At 34.0% G+C, this 18,900-nt stretch overlaps 1 protein-coding gene across 6 annotated transcripts in view; it reads right to left on the bottom strand.

The window, feature by feature from the left end:
- EPHA5 (EPH receptor A5) overlaps window positions 1-18,900 on the bottom strand; it is a 402,903-nt gene that overhangs the window by 71,670 nt on the left and 312,333 nt on the right. For 3 of the 6 annotated variants that reach the window (XM_037829891.1, XM_037829895.1, XM_037829893.1), the window contains one exon: window positions 13,556-13,658. In XM_037829891.1, the coding sequence (XP_037685819.1) occupies window positions 13,556-13,658 (103 nt within the window). Of the gene's footprint in view, window positions 1-13,555; window positions 13,662-18,900 lie in introns of all 6 variants that reach the window. The other 3 variants (XM_037829889.1, XM_037829894.1, XM_037829892.1) reach the window with 1 other exon arrangement.

Below are 18,900 nucleotides of genomic sequence, written 5' to 3' on the forward strand. Positions count from 1 at the left end.
AAGGAATAGAGAAACAGTAAGATAGTTAGAATTTGGAGCTAGACCCCTAAAATAAACACCCATGGAAATGAGAAAACGGTGCTATCTTCCTTTGATGTTTGTATTTCAGAAATGTCTCACAGGTCCTTTTCAAAGGGGAAAAGAATTTACAAAAATTTCTGTACAAATATATGCTCTAAGGCAGGAGGTGGGACTTTTAACTTTCTTGCAACTGGGTAAAGTTTTATTTACATTTATACTTGCATAAGTCATCAAAATATTTATCCTCTTCCCCATTCCCCATAGATTTGGATCGCAAATGTATTGGGCAAAGGATTCTATCAGGGACAAGTGCTCAATGCCTGAACTATGGATAAATTAAATGGCAACACTGAACTGTATTTCTATGTTCTCAGATTATCTGGAATGAACTTGAAAAAAATGACCCAAAAGTCATTTCATGTGGAGATGCACTTCATGTGGAGAAACCTTATTTAGATATTGACTGCTAATTGTACACTTAGGTTGCTTTGAGACAAAAGAATGATGGGGTGAGAGGGGTCACTACCCAGGACCCATTTATTTACATGGTGATCAGTTTTTACAGTCCAAACCACAGACTGAGAATAGCCATTTCTACTGGAGGTCCAAGAAACCAATGTGTGATGGTATGTTAGCTCTTGTGGGGATGACGTGGAACATCATCATTCAAGGACACGTATTGCTGATTACAAGATGCTTGAAGATCTATAACAGGGAATGTAACACTCTAGATTCTCCAGTGGCAGCTATCAATTGTGGGCATATGAAAGCCCCAGTCTTATCCAACCAAAAATTGACATTGTTTCCAGGCTGACAAAACTGCCTAGAGTACAGAATATAAAGGCACTATACTGTTGGGCATACTAGACATGTCCAACTTAAGAACCTACCAACAACCCTTGCTCAAAAGATGAGAATGATTTTACCATAATTGTGTCCCTTCACTGGGACTGATTGGGCCATGGTTTGATATCTACTCAATGTCGGCCCATCTGTAAACAGGCCAATAACCTAGGTGTGCCTTGGAAGAAAACATAAAATGGAACCAGACTTCACTTTTGGAAATTTGAACAAGGAAATGAAGCACAGTGATGTTGGGGAATTAGATTCCCAGGAACACCATGAGGTAGTTCTAAGCCTGTCACACTGAAGACATGCAGTGGCACAAGTTTTGTAAGAGGAAGCTAAAGGGCAATTTTTAAGACTGGAGAAAGCAGCTGATTTCATCTCCATCCATAGATCCCTCATTCCTATGGGCATCAGTGAATGGGCTACCAATGCAGAACTGTCCCTTGAAAGTGTTAACAATTGGGCCCCTCAAAAAAGATTTGGTTACCTGGATTCTGGTATCCTTTTCACAACAGCTTCTGTAAGAAGCTGTGCTTCTCTCAGGTACCATGACTCAGCCCCTTTGTTGAAACTGACCAGGAGAAATCTGGCTAGGGAAGTCTTTGGCAACTGTTTAGCCAGTTGTGGCTGAGGTGGTATTTAGTTGTAAAACTTCTGAAAATCTTACTTTCTTCTCCAATGGCAGATAGGAAATAGTTCATTGTAGACAATATATATGTACAGCAGACTACAAACTTTTAAACTGATGTCTGACGTCAAAAACTAGCAAACAGAGAAGAAAAAGAAAATTTGCTATTAAGAACCACTGAAAATGTAAAACAAAACAAAACAAAAACTTTCACCTTTATCTCAATCTGCCTTCCCCCTGTAATTTTTTTTCTCATTCCCTACTACCCTTGTCTTCTCTGCCTTTTAAAGCAGTTAGTTTTCTTAAGTTATTTGATAAACCAAAACTCTTCTTAAATGATTTCTGTGTTACAACTTCAAAATTACTGTTTTTTCTTTCATAAACCACAAACATTCAAAGTGATGCTGATTTGGACTAGTTATCTATATGATCACCTCATAATTGGAATTCACAGTATGTGTGTGGCTGTAGTCCTTAAGGTTTCTTTCTCCTCTTTATAATTTTATTTTATTGTTAATATTAAACACTAATGAAAAAACTTGTACTTCTATTTGGTGAAATGTTTGAAGAGATCACTTTACTAGTTCAATAAAGGGAAAATAAATGGAATCAGCCCTGCAATCAACCACCATCTTTTTTCTTTGTTCCCCAAAGCCCAGAGCCTGAGTTAGCACAATACCAGTATTGATAGGAAACAAAAACACTATATCATATGTTTTCCTTTCCTACAGGAAACCACCTTCACTGAGAAAGATATTAATTCCTTAAGGTAACATCAATTACCTACATTCCTACAAGCGTAAAGTTACTACAATCCCCTTCCATCCACATTTTTCCTCCCAGTCATTTCACAGGGGCATCAGGTATATCTCTGAAGATCCCTTGAGAGGAGCATATGACTGTCAAGACTAATTGTGCTCAGCTATTTTTGCTTTCAATTTATTTGGGAAAAAGTAGAGAGAAAATATTAGGGCAAATTAAGTTGCAAAAAGTGATGCTAATTTTTCCAGCCAAAAAAAAAAAAGTATTTATAAATACAGCTGGAATAACAACATTTGCTTTAGATACCTGTTTTAATGAAATATAATATCAATAAAAAATATGAGTAGGTTCAAAAGAGGAGGAAAATAGTAAAAAGAAATAAGCCAAATATATAATTTCTAATTTATTTAGTTCTCTCCATTAGTGTTGCTCAGTTATTTTCTACAGTGGAATCATATCTATAAGCATTATATTTTTAAGGTGGAGAAATCAGAAGGACTAATGTTTCAATTTAACTACTTCTCTCTCAAATAATAAAAGTAATTATAGAAGCATACTGAAAATATCAGATCCCAAGGAAGTCTGTATTTTGTGATGAAGATAAGACATATTATGAAAATATTTAAGAAGCCAAATGTTATATTTTCATTTCAAACCATTTAAATTTGATGTAAGTACATTTTGTTTTTTATTAGTATTAGTAGTGTTAAAATAAGCTGTGGTATTTTAAATTAAATATTACAATGGAGACAATAATAACATACACGTATGTAACAAAACAGTAATTAATTAAAGTCATAATTGCATTGTGTACACACAAATGTGTAAAACTTGTGCGTATGCATGTGCACATGCATACAAATAAATTTATATAAAATACTTGCAATTGTGACCAAAGTGATCCCCTATTGGAAATCAATTGACCAACTACTGCAATATATTTTAAAATCATAATAATTAAACTAGTATGATACTGATACAAATCAGAGTAATTAACAGAATAGCTTTGATAGTCCAGAGCCAGCAGGGATAAAATGAACATCCATAGAGACACTTACTTAGTAGTATATATTACAGATGGAAACCTATAGAAATTTCAGGGGAAGGTGATAAACAGTGTTGGTATATTCACATAAGTCTATGAAAAATACCAATCTGATGTCCAACTAATGAAATTAACAATTAAAAAATATCACATACAATATAAATAGAATTGAAAACCAACAAAATTTGACACTTTCAATGATATATTTTTTCTATATGAAGAGCTAAGATCCCTCTAGCTTAAATGGTTGGCACATGTACAGGCAATTTACAAAACTGGTAAATTAAAATATTTAATAACTATACTTGCAAATATATTAATGCTCCTATTAAATATCAGTAATAAAATAAATGCAAATTAAAATGAGGAACCATTTTTCTCCTGTTAATTTAGCAAAGACTGGTTAGGTTACGAACCACCAGGCAATTTCATGCACTGTTGGGAGGATGCTAAATAATGATTTAGGAGGGTCATTTGTCATATGTCTCAAAGATCTTGAATAGGCATTTTAATTGACTCTTACTTTGAATTATTTAAATGTGTTCTCAGGACATTATAAACAGAAATAGCAATTACCCTCCCCAGAACAACAACAACAAAAACAGAGGGGAAACATATAGAAAAGGTTAGAAAGACCATCAAAGAACTATAATTTTTTTTTTTTTTAACTTTTGGAAACATTTTCAATTGCAGGAAATTTTGCATTAGAATGTTAAGTAAAAGAACAAAGAAATAATTATAATCTAAGAACTCAACTATATATACTATTTTAAATATATAGCAAGATATTAATAGTGATCCCTCTTGTGTTATAATGATTTATTTTCTTCTATATGTCTTGTATGTCCTTTAAAATTTGTAATTTAAAAAATTAAGAAACATAAATAAATAAATTAATAGCTAGTAAGAAATTAGTAAATCAGCTAAACCATGCCAATTTTGTAATATGTAATGTAATGAAGAGACTGAAACAAAATCAGGACTTCCCTTAAGTAAGTAACTATCAATCTATGTTTGGCATCATGAGCTAGAGATTGGTTATTTGGTCGGCTAAAATATGTTTCAAGAATCTTGTGAGAAACATTGGACCTATGGATTTTTTTGTTTCTGACAATTTTACTGCATCATTGTGGACTCTCAGAGACACAGTAAGATTCCCAGAAACCTAGCAGGGCTGTCTTCTGGGATGCCAGCCTGCTCACTATTCCACATGGGGACTGCATTTGTATAGAAATGGAGCAAACACAGCTTCAGACACAAAGCATTATTTTGCTCTTATGGTTAGGCTTTTGACATGCTTCATACTTGATGAAATCTGAGTTTCTAGATTCTGTACTAAATTGATATGCATTTTCCATGAAATGTCAATCAATGATATTAACCAGTTGTCTCTGGTATCACAAATGGAGTCTATTTGTCTCAATACAACTTCCTGAAATTTGCAGCAATGTTTGTATGTTTGATCTATGAGAAATGGAAGGTGGAGTATTCAATAATGTTGAGCAATTGGGCCAGTAACTCTATTGAATTCAGTTTCCTAGGACTTATTTACTTCTCACAGTGGGCAATTAGTTGTTGCTATGCTCCTCATCTATGTCCCTGGCATTACTCTGCCCTGATCCCCATTTGTCAGTTATTAATAAATTATGATCTGCTCTCTCATCATCTGACTTAGAGCCTTTGAAGAAAAAAATCATGTAATCATGTGAAATAGAAGAGATAAAAGCTCCCAGATACTAAATCAATACACGTCTGGATTTATTACAGTTTTATCAAGTCACCTCTATTGCTAATTTATAAACTACTGAGATTTGTTTTAATGAGCTCTTTTTGAAAATTGTTGATTGCATGTTTGATTACTAATATTTTTCTATATAATTATTTTGAAATAAAAGTATTAGAGTATTTTATATAATCTTTCTCCTTATAAAAATGAATAAAGTTCTGAAATTATATTCTAATTATTTTAGAGATTCCAAATACTCTAGCATATCCATTATGCCCCTAACCTGAAGAGAATCACAAGATGATTACAAATATTTTGAACTACATTATTATTTTTAAAAGCTATTGCTACTTGATGTTACCAAGAGCATCACTACACTACCATTATTGGGTCCTGATGTCAAATAAATAATGCCATAAGCTAATGAAGATTTCTTAACTTCTGTGCAATAATTCTTGAAATAACTGCATTTATTTTATGATGTCACCGAAAGTTTTAGTGCTCAGGAAGAAAGCACATTTATGGGTTGGTTTTTCTATCATGTTATGTCACAGTTACTAATATTTTTCACTTACATAACTATCAACATTACTAGGGAAAAATTAGCCAAAGCACTTCCAATGGAGACCGATGCACAGTTTATCTTTAATTCATTAATTTATGAGGTGTTCATACAGTTATGTTATGAGAGAGACCCACAGAGGCCTTTATCCCCAAAAGTACTTACTGAAGGGCAAGAGAGAGAAGATATTTTCACAATTTACTGTAATTTGGGGTTGAAAATGTTAAATTCCATTAGAAGTACGGATATATTGTTCTGATTCCTCAGTGAAAGGAGAGAATGAGTTGGTTAAGCAAATTGAAGAAGGCTTTATGATAGCAATAATGTATAATTTGGGTCTTGAAAAATGGATAAGATTTAAGCATTCAGAGATACCAGGAAGATTGTTTCAAGCAAATGGAGGGTGTGAGCAAAGGTACAGAATGAGCTGCAATTTCCTCATTCCTAGGCCATGTGCTTTGCATGGGACTGACCCTATTTTCAGGCTCAGGCATGTGCTTTTACCACAGACTAGAACAGTCAGTGCACTGCATCTCCCTAGCCATGGTGATTTGAAATGGATTTGGTAGGAAACACCACTGGGCCAAGGATAATACTTCCCTGGACACTGGCTGAGAATATAAGGAAAGAATCAGGCAAAGGCTGGAGAATGCAGTTTAACTTCTCTACCCTCTTCTTAGATAAGGCCTCAGTAGTATTGGTGGAATTACCCTGTGGAGTTGGATATCAGGATCCTGTGTAATAACGTACCATTGTGGGCTCTGAGAGAAAACAGTAAAGACCCTTGAAGTAAAAGATGGGTTCTATACAGTGACCCTTCCCATTTGTGATTCTATAATTGTCTGGTCTCCTTTACTTCTTGGACCATTCCTTCTAGTCTCCCTTGGCTGGGCCTTCCTCCTTTACCCTTCCTCTAATATTAGGGTGCTGTGGGGCTCTGCCCACATAAATTCATTTTGATAAGTAGCTTTAAATACCATATATGTGCCAGAGGAATATTGAATCATGTGCCTCAAACTTCACAAGGGAAATCATTTTAGCACTTGCATCTAACAGTACCAGTATTTTGGATTTTTTTTTTATCATTATTATTATTCTCTGGAATTTTTTAGCTATGTGAGCTGTAAATACTTTTGGATGAGACCATTTGAATCTGGCTTCTGTGTTCTATGACCAAAGGAGTCCAGGACAAAGACACTTTTCTGGCAATAAAGCTGGAAAAGTAGTTTCAAGCATGTTTTCAAGTGTCATACAGTCATCAGATATTTACTGAGGGCCTATACTACAATCTGTGTTCAAGATGAGCATACATCTATAAAAGGAGACAGCTATATTAAATGATGAACTAAAACTACTACAGTGGACACAGACACAGAAGTGTAATTAACCAGCTTTCAAAAAATCAGAAATGATCATGGAGCCATTCACATTGATGTGAGTGATTTTAGCATAAATACAATTTACCAGTTACAATTTTCTAATGGAGGATGGAAAGGAAATCCACCAAAATCCACTAAAAATGCATTTTACTTGCTTTGGCATCATGATCATTGATGTTAATTTCTGAGTGGCATTTTATACATATTATTGGCTAGTTCAGAATGTTTTTAAATGCCAATACCAATATTTTTAGCAGTAGAGAATCATTGGCTTTGTACATAAGAGTTCAGAATTTCACCAGAATGACATAGTTGGATGATCAGATATTGAAAGTACTTCTTTCAATGGTAGGAGCATATTGGAAGCAATGTAATTATTTTAGGATATTTGTTTTTCTTATTCCTTTGTTTAGTTTGAAAATTTTTTTTAATTTTTTGATAAAGTTAAAAAAAAGAAAGTACTTCAAGAGGAAAATTTTTTAAATGTTAAAGTTGTTAACATTTCCAATCAAGTCATAGGGAAGTTATAAAGTAAAGAACAAGTCAGAGATGGGCTGAAACTCTGGATCCTCACTAACTAACAGTATACCAGGACAAATTACATAATTCAATTGTTCAAATTCAAATTCAATTATTTTTCTTCCAGACACTTTTCCACAGGGAAAAAACACAGCTAAAAACCTCTACCATTTGGGATCTTATATTCTATTAAGGGATACAGAGAAACAGAAGAAATATATTTGGAATGACAATGGCAACAAGTATAATGAAAAAAAAAACAAAGCAGAGCATGAGACATCTAGAGTGCAGGGGAAGAAATCATGGGTCATTATTTTAGTAAACCCATTGAGAGACTAAGATTTGATCAAAGATTTGAAAGAACTACAAAGATAAAAATGCAGTTCACTGGGGCAAAGGAATTTTAGGCAGTAGGAAGTGCCGGTACAAGGGCCTTAAAGTAAGACCATTCTTACAATGTTCAAGAAACAGCCAAAATGACAATTTTAATAGCTGTAAATAAGGATAGAACTAGTTCTGGTACACAGTGTTGTTGGGAGTATTAAATGAGACAGCACATTAAAAACCCTTAGAACAGTGCCTAATAGTATATACTGTATAATTCAAGTTAGGTATTATTATAGTTATAACTGTAAATATTATTACCATATTACTTCCAGTAGGCAATGAAGCTTTACTGAAGGCTTTAGACTAATTGGCATCCTTTAAAATGTATTCCCTTGAGAAATTATGCCACTTCAATACCAGATGTAGGCAGAGCTCCAGCATTTGTCTAATATAATGGCTGCATTCTAATTTGGTTCCAAATAAGCTTTAAGAAAATTTCTAAGTACAGGGAATTTTTCCTAGAAGGCATTGCTTTTGCTAGCATAAGAAAAGTGACTAGAACATAGTAAGAAATCAAATATTTCTTGAATTAATGAATAAGACAATCTTTTTGGAACGAATAAAAAATGTTAAAAACATTGTCACTATGGTAATGATTCCAATTTTAGTGTAAACTCTTCTCTATAGCTCTAACTTTTGTAATTCAGTTTTGTGAAGTTCTGTCTATTTAACATGCTACTAAATAAAATAGAAACATTTTGGGAAAAGTACAATGCCTTTTTTATCTCGCATGTCCAGGACTTATCTTGGTATTTGATGCTTAATAGATGCTCAATTAATATTTTAGAGTGGATGATTGGAAAGAATATGCCATTTACAAGCTGTAATACTTTAAAGGACTTAAAAATAATTACAAAATGCTAAATTTAAATATTGTTTTCAAATAACAAACAAACAAAAGAAACTTTGAAGCAGTGTTTTATATAAATTCACTCTTTCAAGCCTCCACAGATTTAACAACTTCCTATCATTTCTCTAAGTTTCTGGCACAAAGTCTCTGTATCTTACTTTTGACAGGTTTGTTAGATTTCCTGGACAGTATCCATTGACTTCTGAAGAATTTTCACCTCAGGAAATCAGGAGACATTTTAAATGGATTGAGTTTCAAATGATTAATGAAAGACAGAGGGAAACTGGATTTAACAGTTTTGTGTGAAGCCACAGGATGTGAACATGACCAGGACAAACAAGGGGGGATCTACTGCTCAGAAAATAGTTAATCCTTTTTTTAAGAGGAATTAAGCCACCCCGCAGATTGAATTCATGGTCTCAGGAACGTCAAAGCACTAAAGTCACAAAATGAATAGCTTAAAATTATACCCAAGGCCAAGCACCAAGAGGGAAACATTCTGCCTCTTCAGGAGGTCTAGGTGTTTGTTTTTTTTTCCCTTCCAACTTCAAAATTGACAAAAAGCTTCACCTATTTTGTATTTACGTGCAAGAGCATGTGAGCACATGTGTCTGAGTATATGTGTATAATCTGTGTGTCTTTTACCTCTAAGTATACATATGGAATTAATTGAAAATGAAATGTAAAACTGAACTTTTTTAAAAAGTTAATTAATTATATTTGTGAACTTATGATAAACGAGAGAAAAGAATTTTTAAGAATCTTTTTACTCCATTAAGCCTATATTTAGGAAGGTTCAAAGAAGAAATAGTTTCTGCATACTGAAAGATGAATTTTCCTTTGTATTTTCCATACCACTAAATCCTGTTAAATTAAGCTCTGTATCAGACTAAACAGTGTCAGGTAGTCAATTTTCAGAATTTAGGTTCTGTGCTTGAAATGGCGATATGGGGAAAAAAAGTCGACCTAATAATATCAATGAATATTTTTAAAGGAAAGAAAAGAGAAAGAACATAATAATGGACTTTCTCAAATATTTAATTGGAAGAGAATGGAGATGACAATCATTGATGAAAAACTACTTGATGAAGAAATTTATATCCATAAAATAGTACATATTAGGAAAAAAAAACAAAAAATAGCATATAATAAAAACATTACTAAAGCTACCCATTGAAAGATTAAAATCTACAACATGCCATGAATATCAGAAGCTTTAATTTATATACATTGCAGTGTAATTAGCTAATGGCTTGCTGAGGGCATGCCAATTGTTTTGAATTATCTGGAAAAGATAATTTAATGATCTTTGGGAAATAAAATGGTAAAAGGAGGTACTGAACCCCACATAAAACTTCCTATGGAATATTTAGGACATTTAAAAGGGAAAGTCACAAAAATTTTAGAATTCTCAAGATTATTAATATTATGTGATTCTTTCTCATTTTTACAATAGGAATTTTTCATTCAAGATTGATCCTTACCACTACTATTTTAAATTGTGTTTAGGTGGGAAGATCTGAAAAGTTTTCTGCATAATCAGTTTAAGCCTAAAAGGATAAGAAAGTCTATATATTGGACTTATTTTTCATTTTTCACTGTATATGAGAACAAAAAAGGCAGATTTTCTCTTTGAAATATATTAGTCTCATACTGTTCAATGTGTTATAATCTGTGATTATATGTTTTGGGGTAGGAATACAAATAAAAACTCTCAGTGAATATGGCTATTCAAGACACATTTTCTCATGGACCCAAATAAAGACATAAATTGTCAATGAATATTACACATAAGCTATATTTATATTTTTACAATATATCAAAATAAAATTAATTTATATATATCAACAGTGATGTATCAAGTTATTTTCAATTAAAATATACATTGCCAAGGAGAAAATATCATTTTTGAAGAATTAAAAAGTGATGAGAGTAAGTTCAAAGTGAGAGATTAGTCTAAATGTCTTTATATTTTTTGAGTGAATTTATCAATCATATTTTGGCACAGAATTGAGGGAGAAACATTTTAAAGAATTCAATGTCCTTAGACCATTGCAAGGGCAGTCTGTTTTCAACAATTTGCTGATTTTCAGCTATAATTTCCCAAGTTTGTGTTAGATTTTGTAGACACATTACTTCATTTTTCTTGTATTTGTTAAATCTTTGCTGAGATAATTCAGAATACTCTAGGTATTACAGAGCAGGTAAGATATTCTTAGTCTCAGACTAGAGTTGCTAAATTCATTGCCTTTATAGAGGTAGGAAAAATCTTCCAATAATCATATCATTTGGCTTTTGAATAAGTATTTTAACCAAATACAAACATCAAATAACTTGCCCATGAAAGGAAAATACAATAGCTGAAGATCTTTCTATCGTATGACAAATATGCCCCCTTGGAATTTAAGAATGTGTATGCAACAAAATGAAAATTTCGTGCAAAAAACAAGGATGCTAAAAAAATAGAAACATCAGACTGTTTCTTAGCAAAATGTGTTATCTTTTTAACAGAAAAATTTCTGGCCTCAGCATTTTAAAAGTTGTTTTCAAATTAAATTGGATTAAGAAGCATTTTTAATATGAACAAACAATAATTCATAAGGTGTTCTTGTTTTTTAAAAGTAGTACATATTTATAAAACAATACATCAAAAAATTACCTTATCAAACCACAATTTAAGTTATGCTGAAAGTTAAGCTTTGTTTCTTAAGTATAGATATTTTTCCAGTATAATTAACAGAATATACTAAAATTTACTTACTACTGTTAGAACAATGCCACTACATGTGGAATTCACATGTGTGTGTTTGTGTGTGTGCTATGATTAAAGCTATATTATCTATCAGTAACCAAACAATAGGGAGAATAAATGTTCCCTAAAACATTTTGTTTAATATTATAGGTATAAAAAGTGAATTGCTTTTAATCAATTATATCTATACATTTGATAATGAAATTTACTAAGAACAGGGACTGATTCACATACAGGTAAGCAAGAATCCTTAGTCTAACGTCATCAGTAAATACACATTAACAGTGCTGAATATTGTGTAAGTGAATACAGTGTGCTGCATCTACAACAAACTACTTCCTATATTTGGTGTTAGTACATAAATAAGTTCTCAAACACACAAATTTATTGGCTTTTAGACTTTGTTTCTTTTCTCCATTTTTATTTGTTTCTCTTAAGTATGGAGAAAACAAGTACAGATATCTTCTTATGAAACCCCCATCTCCAAGTATAACTTGCTTAGTGGTATTATTAGAATGGAAGAAACCAACTCATATCACAGTCAAAATTAAATAAATGTTATTATAAATCAGCTCTGAACAGGTATCATAGTTATTTATCCTTTGGGATAGTTTTCTTGGTAGCAATTCAATCAACTTTATTCTCTTATTTGGACAAAATCAAAGGAAATTTTAATGGCAAGAATGAGGGAATTAGTTTACCTTCCAGAAAACAACAGAAGTAGGACATTCTCCCCAGGTGACTTCTGGGAGAACAGATAGCCAGAAGGGGGACTTAGGCTTATTTTTCCTCAACAGAGCACAAACTGCCTTGCTGCTAGAAGTCTACAAAATCACAAGTAAGAAATGTTTTACTACATAGATTCTTAAGAAACCACTGAACACTTATAAATGAACAAGAACTAACCAAAACGGAATTTTCAGATATAAAGAGAATGAATGCTCAAAAGGAGCAACATGGTTTTATGAAAATAAACAATCACCACTCTAATTTAATGATGTAGTTATAAACCTTCAGAACACAATATTCAGTATATTGATAAATGCCTAATTCTGTATATTTATGAGCTGAATAGGTGCTGAAAAGTCAAAAGTAAATGAGTAGAACAGTAACAAAATCAATATAAATATTGATTTCCTGATTTTTTTTGTGGACCTTACAGTACATTTTCACATTTTTGTGTAGGATTAAATCTTTCTGTGAAGACTTTTATCAGGTTTTCTATAATGTTCTAACACCAAATCCCTTCCAAACGGACAGTTCTCATTACTGAATATCCCTTCTAACAACGGCCTGCATGAAAAATGAAAATATGTTCAATTACAGAGCTTGCTGTAGGAATAGAGTATACTCATGTTTCATTTTTATATGGGAAGGTTGATTATGCTCTCTGCCTGTTAGGAAACACCTTCCATCTAAAGCTTTTGCTGGGCTCTATTTCTTTTGTGTTTTTTTTTAAATGAAAAATGTACATATGTTTATATATTAATATAAAATTCAATAAAATCACTTTAAATTATTTTTCACCATTATTAATGTGTTCAGGTTGAAATCATCCAGAGGCTTAAAATAAAAGCAATCATTAGAAATGGCTGGTTATTCCCCAAAATGCCTGTTTGCCAACACGTCTGCTTTGGGTCAGTATGTTAGAACAGAATGCTGGCTAACTAGAATTATCAGTCTTATTCCTCTAACTCTCCTAGAAGCTGACTAGGCTCTCCTAAACACTAATTAAAATCAAAGCAGGCAAACATCAATACTTTTGAGAGGAAAACAAAATCCAGATTTAAAAAACTATATCAGAAAAAGAGATATAAGTATATTACTGACATAATGAACAGTGGCAATTAGTCCTACCTCGTGAAAGGCGCTTACCTGAAAAAGAAATTGTGTGCTTAAAATGAGCACTAGTATAGAAAAACATAAGACTTAAGAAACACATCCATACATTGAGGTTATCTATTGATATATTGCTTGCCTGATTTATTTTAGGATGTGCTTGACAGCTAAATGGTCAGATCAAGGTAAGGAAGAGATCAGCTGCCAAAGTTCAGAATCACAGCTTCCACTCTTACCTTCCACTGAGGAGGAAGCCGATAACCACTGCCAACAAAATGACTCCCACCGTCACAGACACAGCAATTATAGGAATCTGGCTTTGATCGCTGGATGCTGCAACTGCTGGTAGGAAACACAGAAAATGGAGTTTGTGTCAAAGTGATCTTACGTTCCAAATAAGAGCTGCTTAATAGTCAGTAATCATTTCATGGTTTAAGCAACTCAGCCGCACTTGGGTGAGATTTCCACCTAATATCCCTTCTCAGAGGTTTGTAATTGAAAAGGCATCTTTAAGAGAAAATATTTACTTTTCAAATAGAAATTCAAAGGTATTACTAAGTCACCGATTGCCATCATTAAAAAATGAATGGATATTGTTTGTACAGCATTCATCTAGGGACCTTGGGTTCACAAGATAAAATGGAAATTCATCCTTGACTTAAAACACCTTAATCTAAATACGAAGTGCCATGTATATTAGATTTGACATTTTTAGAATCCTCATGCTGCTGTTCTTCAGGGAAAAAAAAATCTCCTCAGATATTTTTCCCTAAATTCACAGGTTAAAGTCCAAAACAATGTGGCTAAGACCTCACTGAATTTAAATTAATGTCATTCTTCTGAATATAATTTTTTTTTAAATCTTCATTTTATTGAGATATATTCATATACCACGCAGTCATACAAAACAAATCGTACTTTCGATTGTTCACAGTACCATTACATAGTGGTACATTCATCACCCAAATCAATCCCTGACACCTTCATTAGCACACACACAAAAATAACAAGAATAATAATTAGAGTGAAAAAGAGCAATTGAAGTAAAAAAGAACACTGGGTACCTTTGTCTGTTTGTTTCTTTCCCCTATTTTTCTACTCATCCATCCATAAACTAGACAAAGTGGAGTGTGGTCCTTATGGCTTTCCCAATCCCATTGTCACCCCTCATAAGCTACATTTTTATACAACTGTCTTCAAGATTCATGGGTTCTGGGTTGTAGTTTGATAGTTTCAGGTATCCACCCCCAGCTACCCCAATTCTTTAGAACCTAAAAAGGGTTGTCTAAAGTGTGCATAAGAGTGCCCACCAGAGTGAACTCTCGGCTCCTTTTGGAATCTCTCTGCCACTGAAGCTTATTTCATTTCCTTTCACAACCCCCTTTTGGTCAAGAAGATGTTCTCCATCCCACGATGCCAGGTCTACATTCCTCCCCGGGAGTCATAATCCACGTTGCCAGGGAGATTCACTCCCCTGGGTGTCTGATCCCACGTAGGGGGGAGGGCAGTGATTTCACCTTTCAAGTTGGCTTAGCTAGAGAGACAGGGCCACATCTGAGCAACAAAGAGGCATTCGGGAGGAGGCTCTTAGGCACAAGCATAGGGAGGCCTAGCCTCTCCTTTGCAGCAACCGTCTTCCCAAGGGTAAAACCTGTGGTAGAGGGCTCAACCCATCAAACCACCAGTCCCCCATGTCTGTGGTCATGCTAGCAACCATGGAGGTGGGGTAGGCGAATACCCCTGCATTCTCCACAGACTCCTCAAGGGGGCACTACATCTTTTTTTTTTTCCTTCTTTTTTTTTTTTTTTTTTAACTTTCCCTTCTTTTGTAAATCAACTGTATGAAAAAAAAGTTAAAAAGAAAACAAACATACAATAAAAGAACATTTCAAAGAGACCATAACAAGGGAGTAAGAAAAAGACAACAAACCTAAGATAACTGCTTAACTTCCAACATGTTCCTACTTTACCCCAAGAAAGTTACCTAATATAGCAACATTTCTGTGAACTTTTTCCTACTATATCCATCAGAAATTAACAGACCATAGTCATTCCTGGGCATCCCCAGAACGTTAAATAGCTTATCTGTTCTTCTTGGATTATTGTTCCCCCTTCCTTAATTGCTCTCTATTGCTAGTTCCCCTACATTCTACATTATAAACCATTTGTTTTACATTTTTCAAAGTTCACATTAGTGGTAGCATATAATATTTCTCTTTTTGTGCCTGGCTTATTTCGCTCAGCATTATGTCTTCAAGGTTCATCCATGCTGTCATATGTTTCACGAGATCGTTCCTTCTTACTGCCGCGTAGTATTCCATCGTGTGTATATACCACATTTTATTTATCCACTCATCTGTTGAAGGACATTTGGGTTGTTTCCATCTCTTGGCAATTGTGAATAATGCTGCTATGAACATTGGCGTGCAGATATCTGTTCGTGTCACTGCTTTCCGATCTTCCGGGTATATACTGAGAAGTGCAATCGCTGGATCGAATGGTAACTCTATATCTAGTTTTCTAAGGAACTGCCAGACTGACTTCCAGAGTGGCTGAACCATTATACAGTCTCACCAACAATGAATAAGAGTTCCAATTTCTCCACATCCCCTCCAGCATTTGTAGTTTCCTGTTTGTTTAATGGCAGGCATTCTAACCGGTGTTAGATGGTATCCCATTGTGGTCTTAATTTGCATCTCTCTAATAGCTAGTGAAGCTGAACATTTTTTCATGTGTTTCTTGGCCATTTGTATTTCCTCTTCAGAGAACTGTCTTTTCATATCTTTTGCCCATTTTATAATTGGGCCGACTGTACTATTGTCATTGAGTTGTAGGATTTCTTTATATATGCAAGATATCAGTCTTTTGTCAGATACATGGTTTCCAAAAATTTTTTCCCATTGAGTTGGCTGCCTCTTTACCTTTTTGAGAAATTCCTTTGAGGTGCAGAAACTTCTAAGCTTGAGGAGTTCCCATTTATCTATTTTCTCTTTTGTTGCTTGTGCTTTGGGTGTAAAGTCTAGGAAGTGGCCGCCTAATACAAGGTCTTGAAGATGTTTTCCTACATTATCTTCTAGGAGTTTTATGGTACTTTCTTTTATATTGAGATCTTTGGTCCATTTTGAGTTAATTTTTGTGTAGGGGGTGAGGTAGGGGTCCTCTTTCATTCTTTTGGATATGGATATCCAACTCTCCCAGCCCCATTTGTTGAAAAGACCATTATGACTCAGTTCAGTGACTTTGGGGGCCTTATCAAAGATCAGTCGGCCATAGAGCTGAGGTTCTATCTCTGAATTCTCAATTCGATTCCATTGATCTATATGTCTATCTTTGTGCCAGTACCATGCTGTTTTGGCAACTGTGGCTTTATAATAAGCTTCAAAGTCAGGGAGTGTAAGTCCTCCCACTTCGTTTTTCTTTTTTAGAGTGTCTTTAGCAATTCGAGGCATCTTCCCTTTCCAAATAAATTTGATAACTAGCTTTTCCACGTCTGCAAAGTAGGTTGTTGGAATTTTGATTGGGATTGCATTGAATCTGTAGATGAGTTTGGGTAGAATTGACATCTTAATGACATTTAGTCTTCCTACCCATGAACATGGAATATTTTTCCATCTTTTAAGGTCCCCTTCTATTTTTTTTAGTAGAGTTATGTAGTTTTCTTTGTATAGGTCTTTTACATCTTTGGTTAAGTTTATTCCTAGGTACTTGATTTTTTTAGTTGCTATTGAAAATGGTATCTTTTTCTTGAGTGTCTCTTCAGTTTGTTCATTTCTAGCATATAGAAACATTACTGAGTTATGTGCATTAACCTTGTATCCCGCTACTTTGCTAAATTTGTTTATTAGCTCTAGTAGCTGTATCGTCGATTTCTCAGGGTTTTCTAGATATAAGATCATATCATCTGCAAACAATGACAGTTTTACTTCTTCTTTTCCAATTTGGATGCCTTTTATTTCTTTGTCTTGCCGGATTGCCCTGGCTAGCACTTCCAGCACAATGTTGAATAACAGTGGTGACAGCGGGCATCCTTGTCTTGTTCCTGATCTTAGGGGGAAGGCTTTCAGTCTCTCACCATTGAGTACTATGCTGGCTGTGGGTTTTTCATATATGCTCTTTATCATGTTGAGGAAGTTTCCTTCAATTCCTACCTTTTGAAGTGTTTTTATCAAAAACGGATGTTGGATTTTGTCAAATGCTTTTTCAGCATCTATTGAGATGATCAATTGATTTTTCCCTTTTGACTTGTTAATGTGTTCTAATACATTGATTGATTTTCTTATGTTGAACCATCCTTGCATGCCTGGAATAAACCCCACTTGGTCATGGTGTATGATTTTTTTAATGTGTCTTTGGATTCGATTTGCAAATATTTTGTTGAGGATTTTTGCATCTATATTCATTAGGGAGATTGGCCGGTAGTTTTCCTTTTTTGTAGCATCTTTGCCTGGTTTTGGTATTAGATTGATGTTAGCTTCATAAAATGAGTTAGGTAGTGTTCCATTTTCTTCAATGTTTTGAAAGAGTTTGAGTAAGACTGCTGTCAGTTCTTTCTGGAAAGTTTGGTAGAATTCCCCTGTGAAGCCATCTGGCCCTGGGCATTTATTTGTGGGAAGATTTTTGATGACTGATTGGATCTCTTTGCTTGTGATGGGTTGGTTGAGGTCTTCTATTTCTTCTCTGTTCAGTCTAGGTTGTTCATATGTTTCCAGGAAATTGTCCATTTCCTCTACATTATCCAGTTTGTTGCCATACAGTTGTTCATAGTATCCTCTTATAATTTTTTTAATTTCTTCAGGATCTGAAGTTATGTCACCTTTTTCATTCATTATTTTGTTTATATGGGTCTTCTCTCTTTTTGATTTTGTCAGTCTAGCTAGGGGCTTGTCAATCTTGTTGATCTTCTCAAAGAACCAACTTTTGGTGATATTTATCCTCTCTATTGTTTTTTTGTTCTCTATGTCATTTATTTCGTCTTTAATCCTTGTTATTTCTTTTCTTGTACTTGGTTTAGGACTGGTTTGCTGTTCATTTTCTAGCTTCTTCAGTTGATCCATTAGTTCTTTGATTTTGGCTCTTTCTTCCTTTTTAATATATGCGTTTAGTGCTATAAATTTCCCCCTTAGCACTGCTTTTGCTGCATCCCATAGGTTTTGGTATGTTGTGTTCTCATTTTCATTCGTCTCTATATATTTAGCAATTTCTCTTGCTATTTCTTCTTTGACCCACTGTTTGTTTAGGAGGGTGTTGTTTAACTTCCAGGTATTTGTGAATTTTCTAAGTCTCTGATGGTTATTGACTTCTAATTGTATTCCATTGTGGTCAGAGAATGTGCTTTGAATAATTTCAATCTTTTTAAATTTATTGAGGCTTGTTTTATGTCCCAGCATATGATCTATTCTGGAGAAAGTTCCGTGAGCACTAGAAAAGTATGTGTATCCTGGTGATTTGGGATGTAATGTCCTGTATATGTCTGTTAAATCTAATTCATTTATCAGATTGTTTAGGTTTTCAATTTCCTTATTGGTCTTCTGTCTGGTTGATCTATCTATAGGAGAGAGTGATGTGTTGAAGTCTCCCACAA

This window comes from Choloepus didactylus, chromosome 3, assembly GCF_015220235.1.
Source record: "Choloepus didactylus isolate mChoDid1 chromosome 3, mChoDid1.pri, whole genome shotgun sequence".
NCBI classification, from domain to species: Eukaryota; Metazoa; Chordata; class Mammalia; order Pilosa; family Megalonychidae; genus Choloepus; species Choloepus didactylus.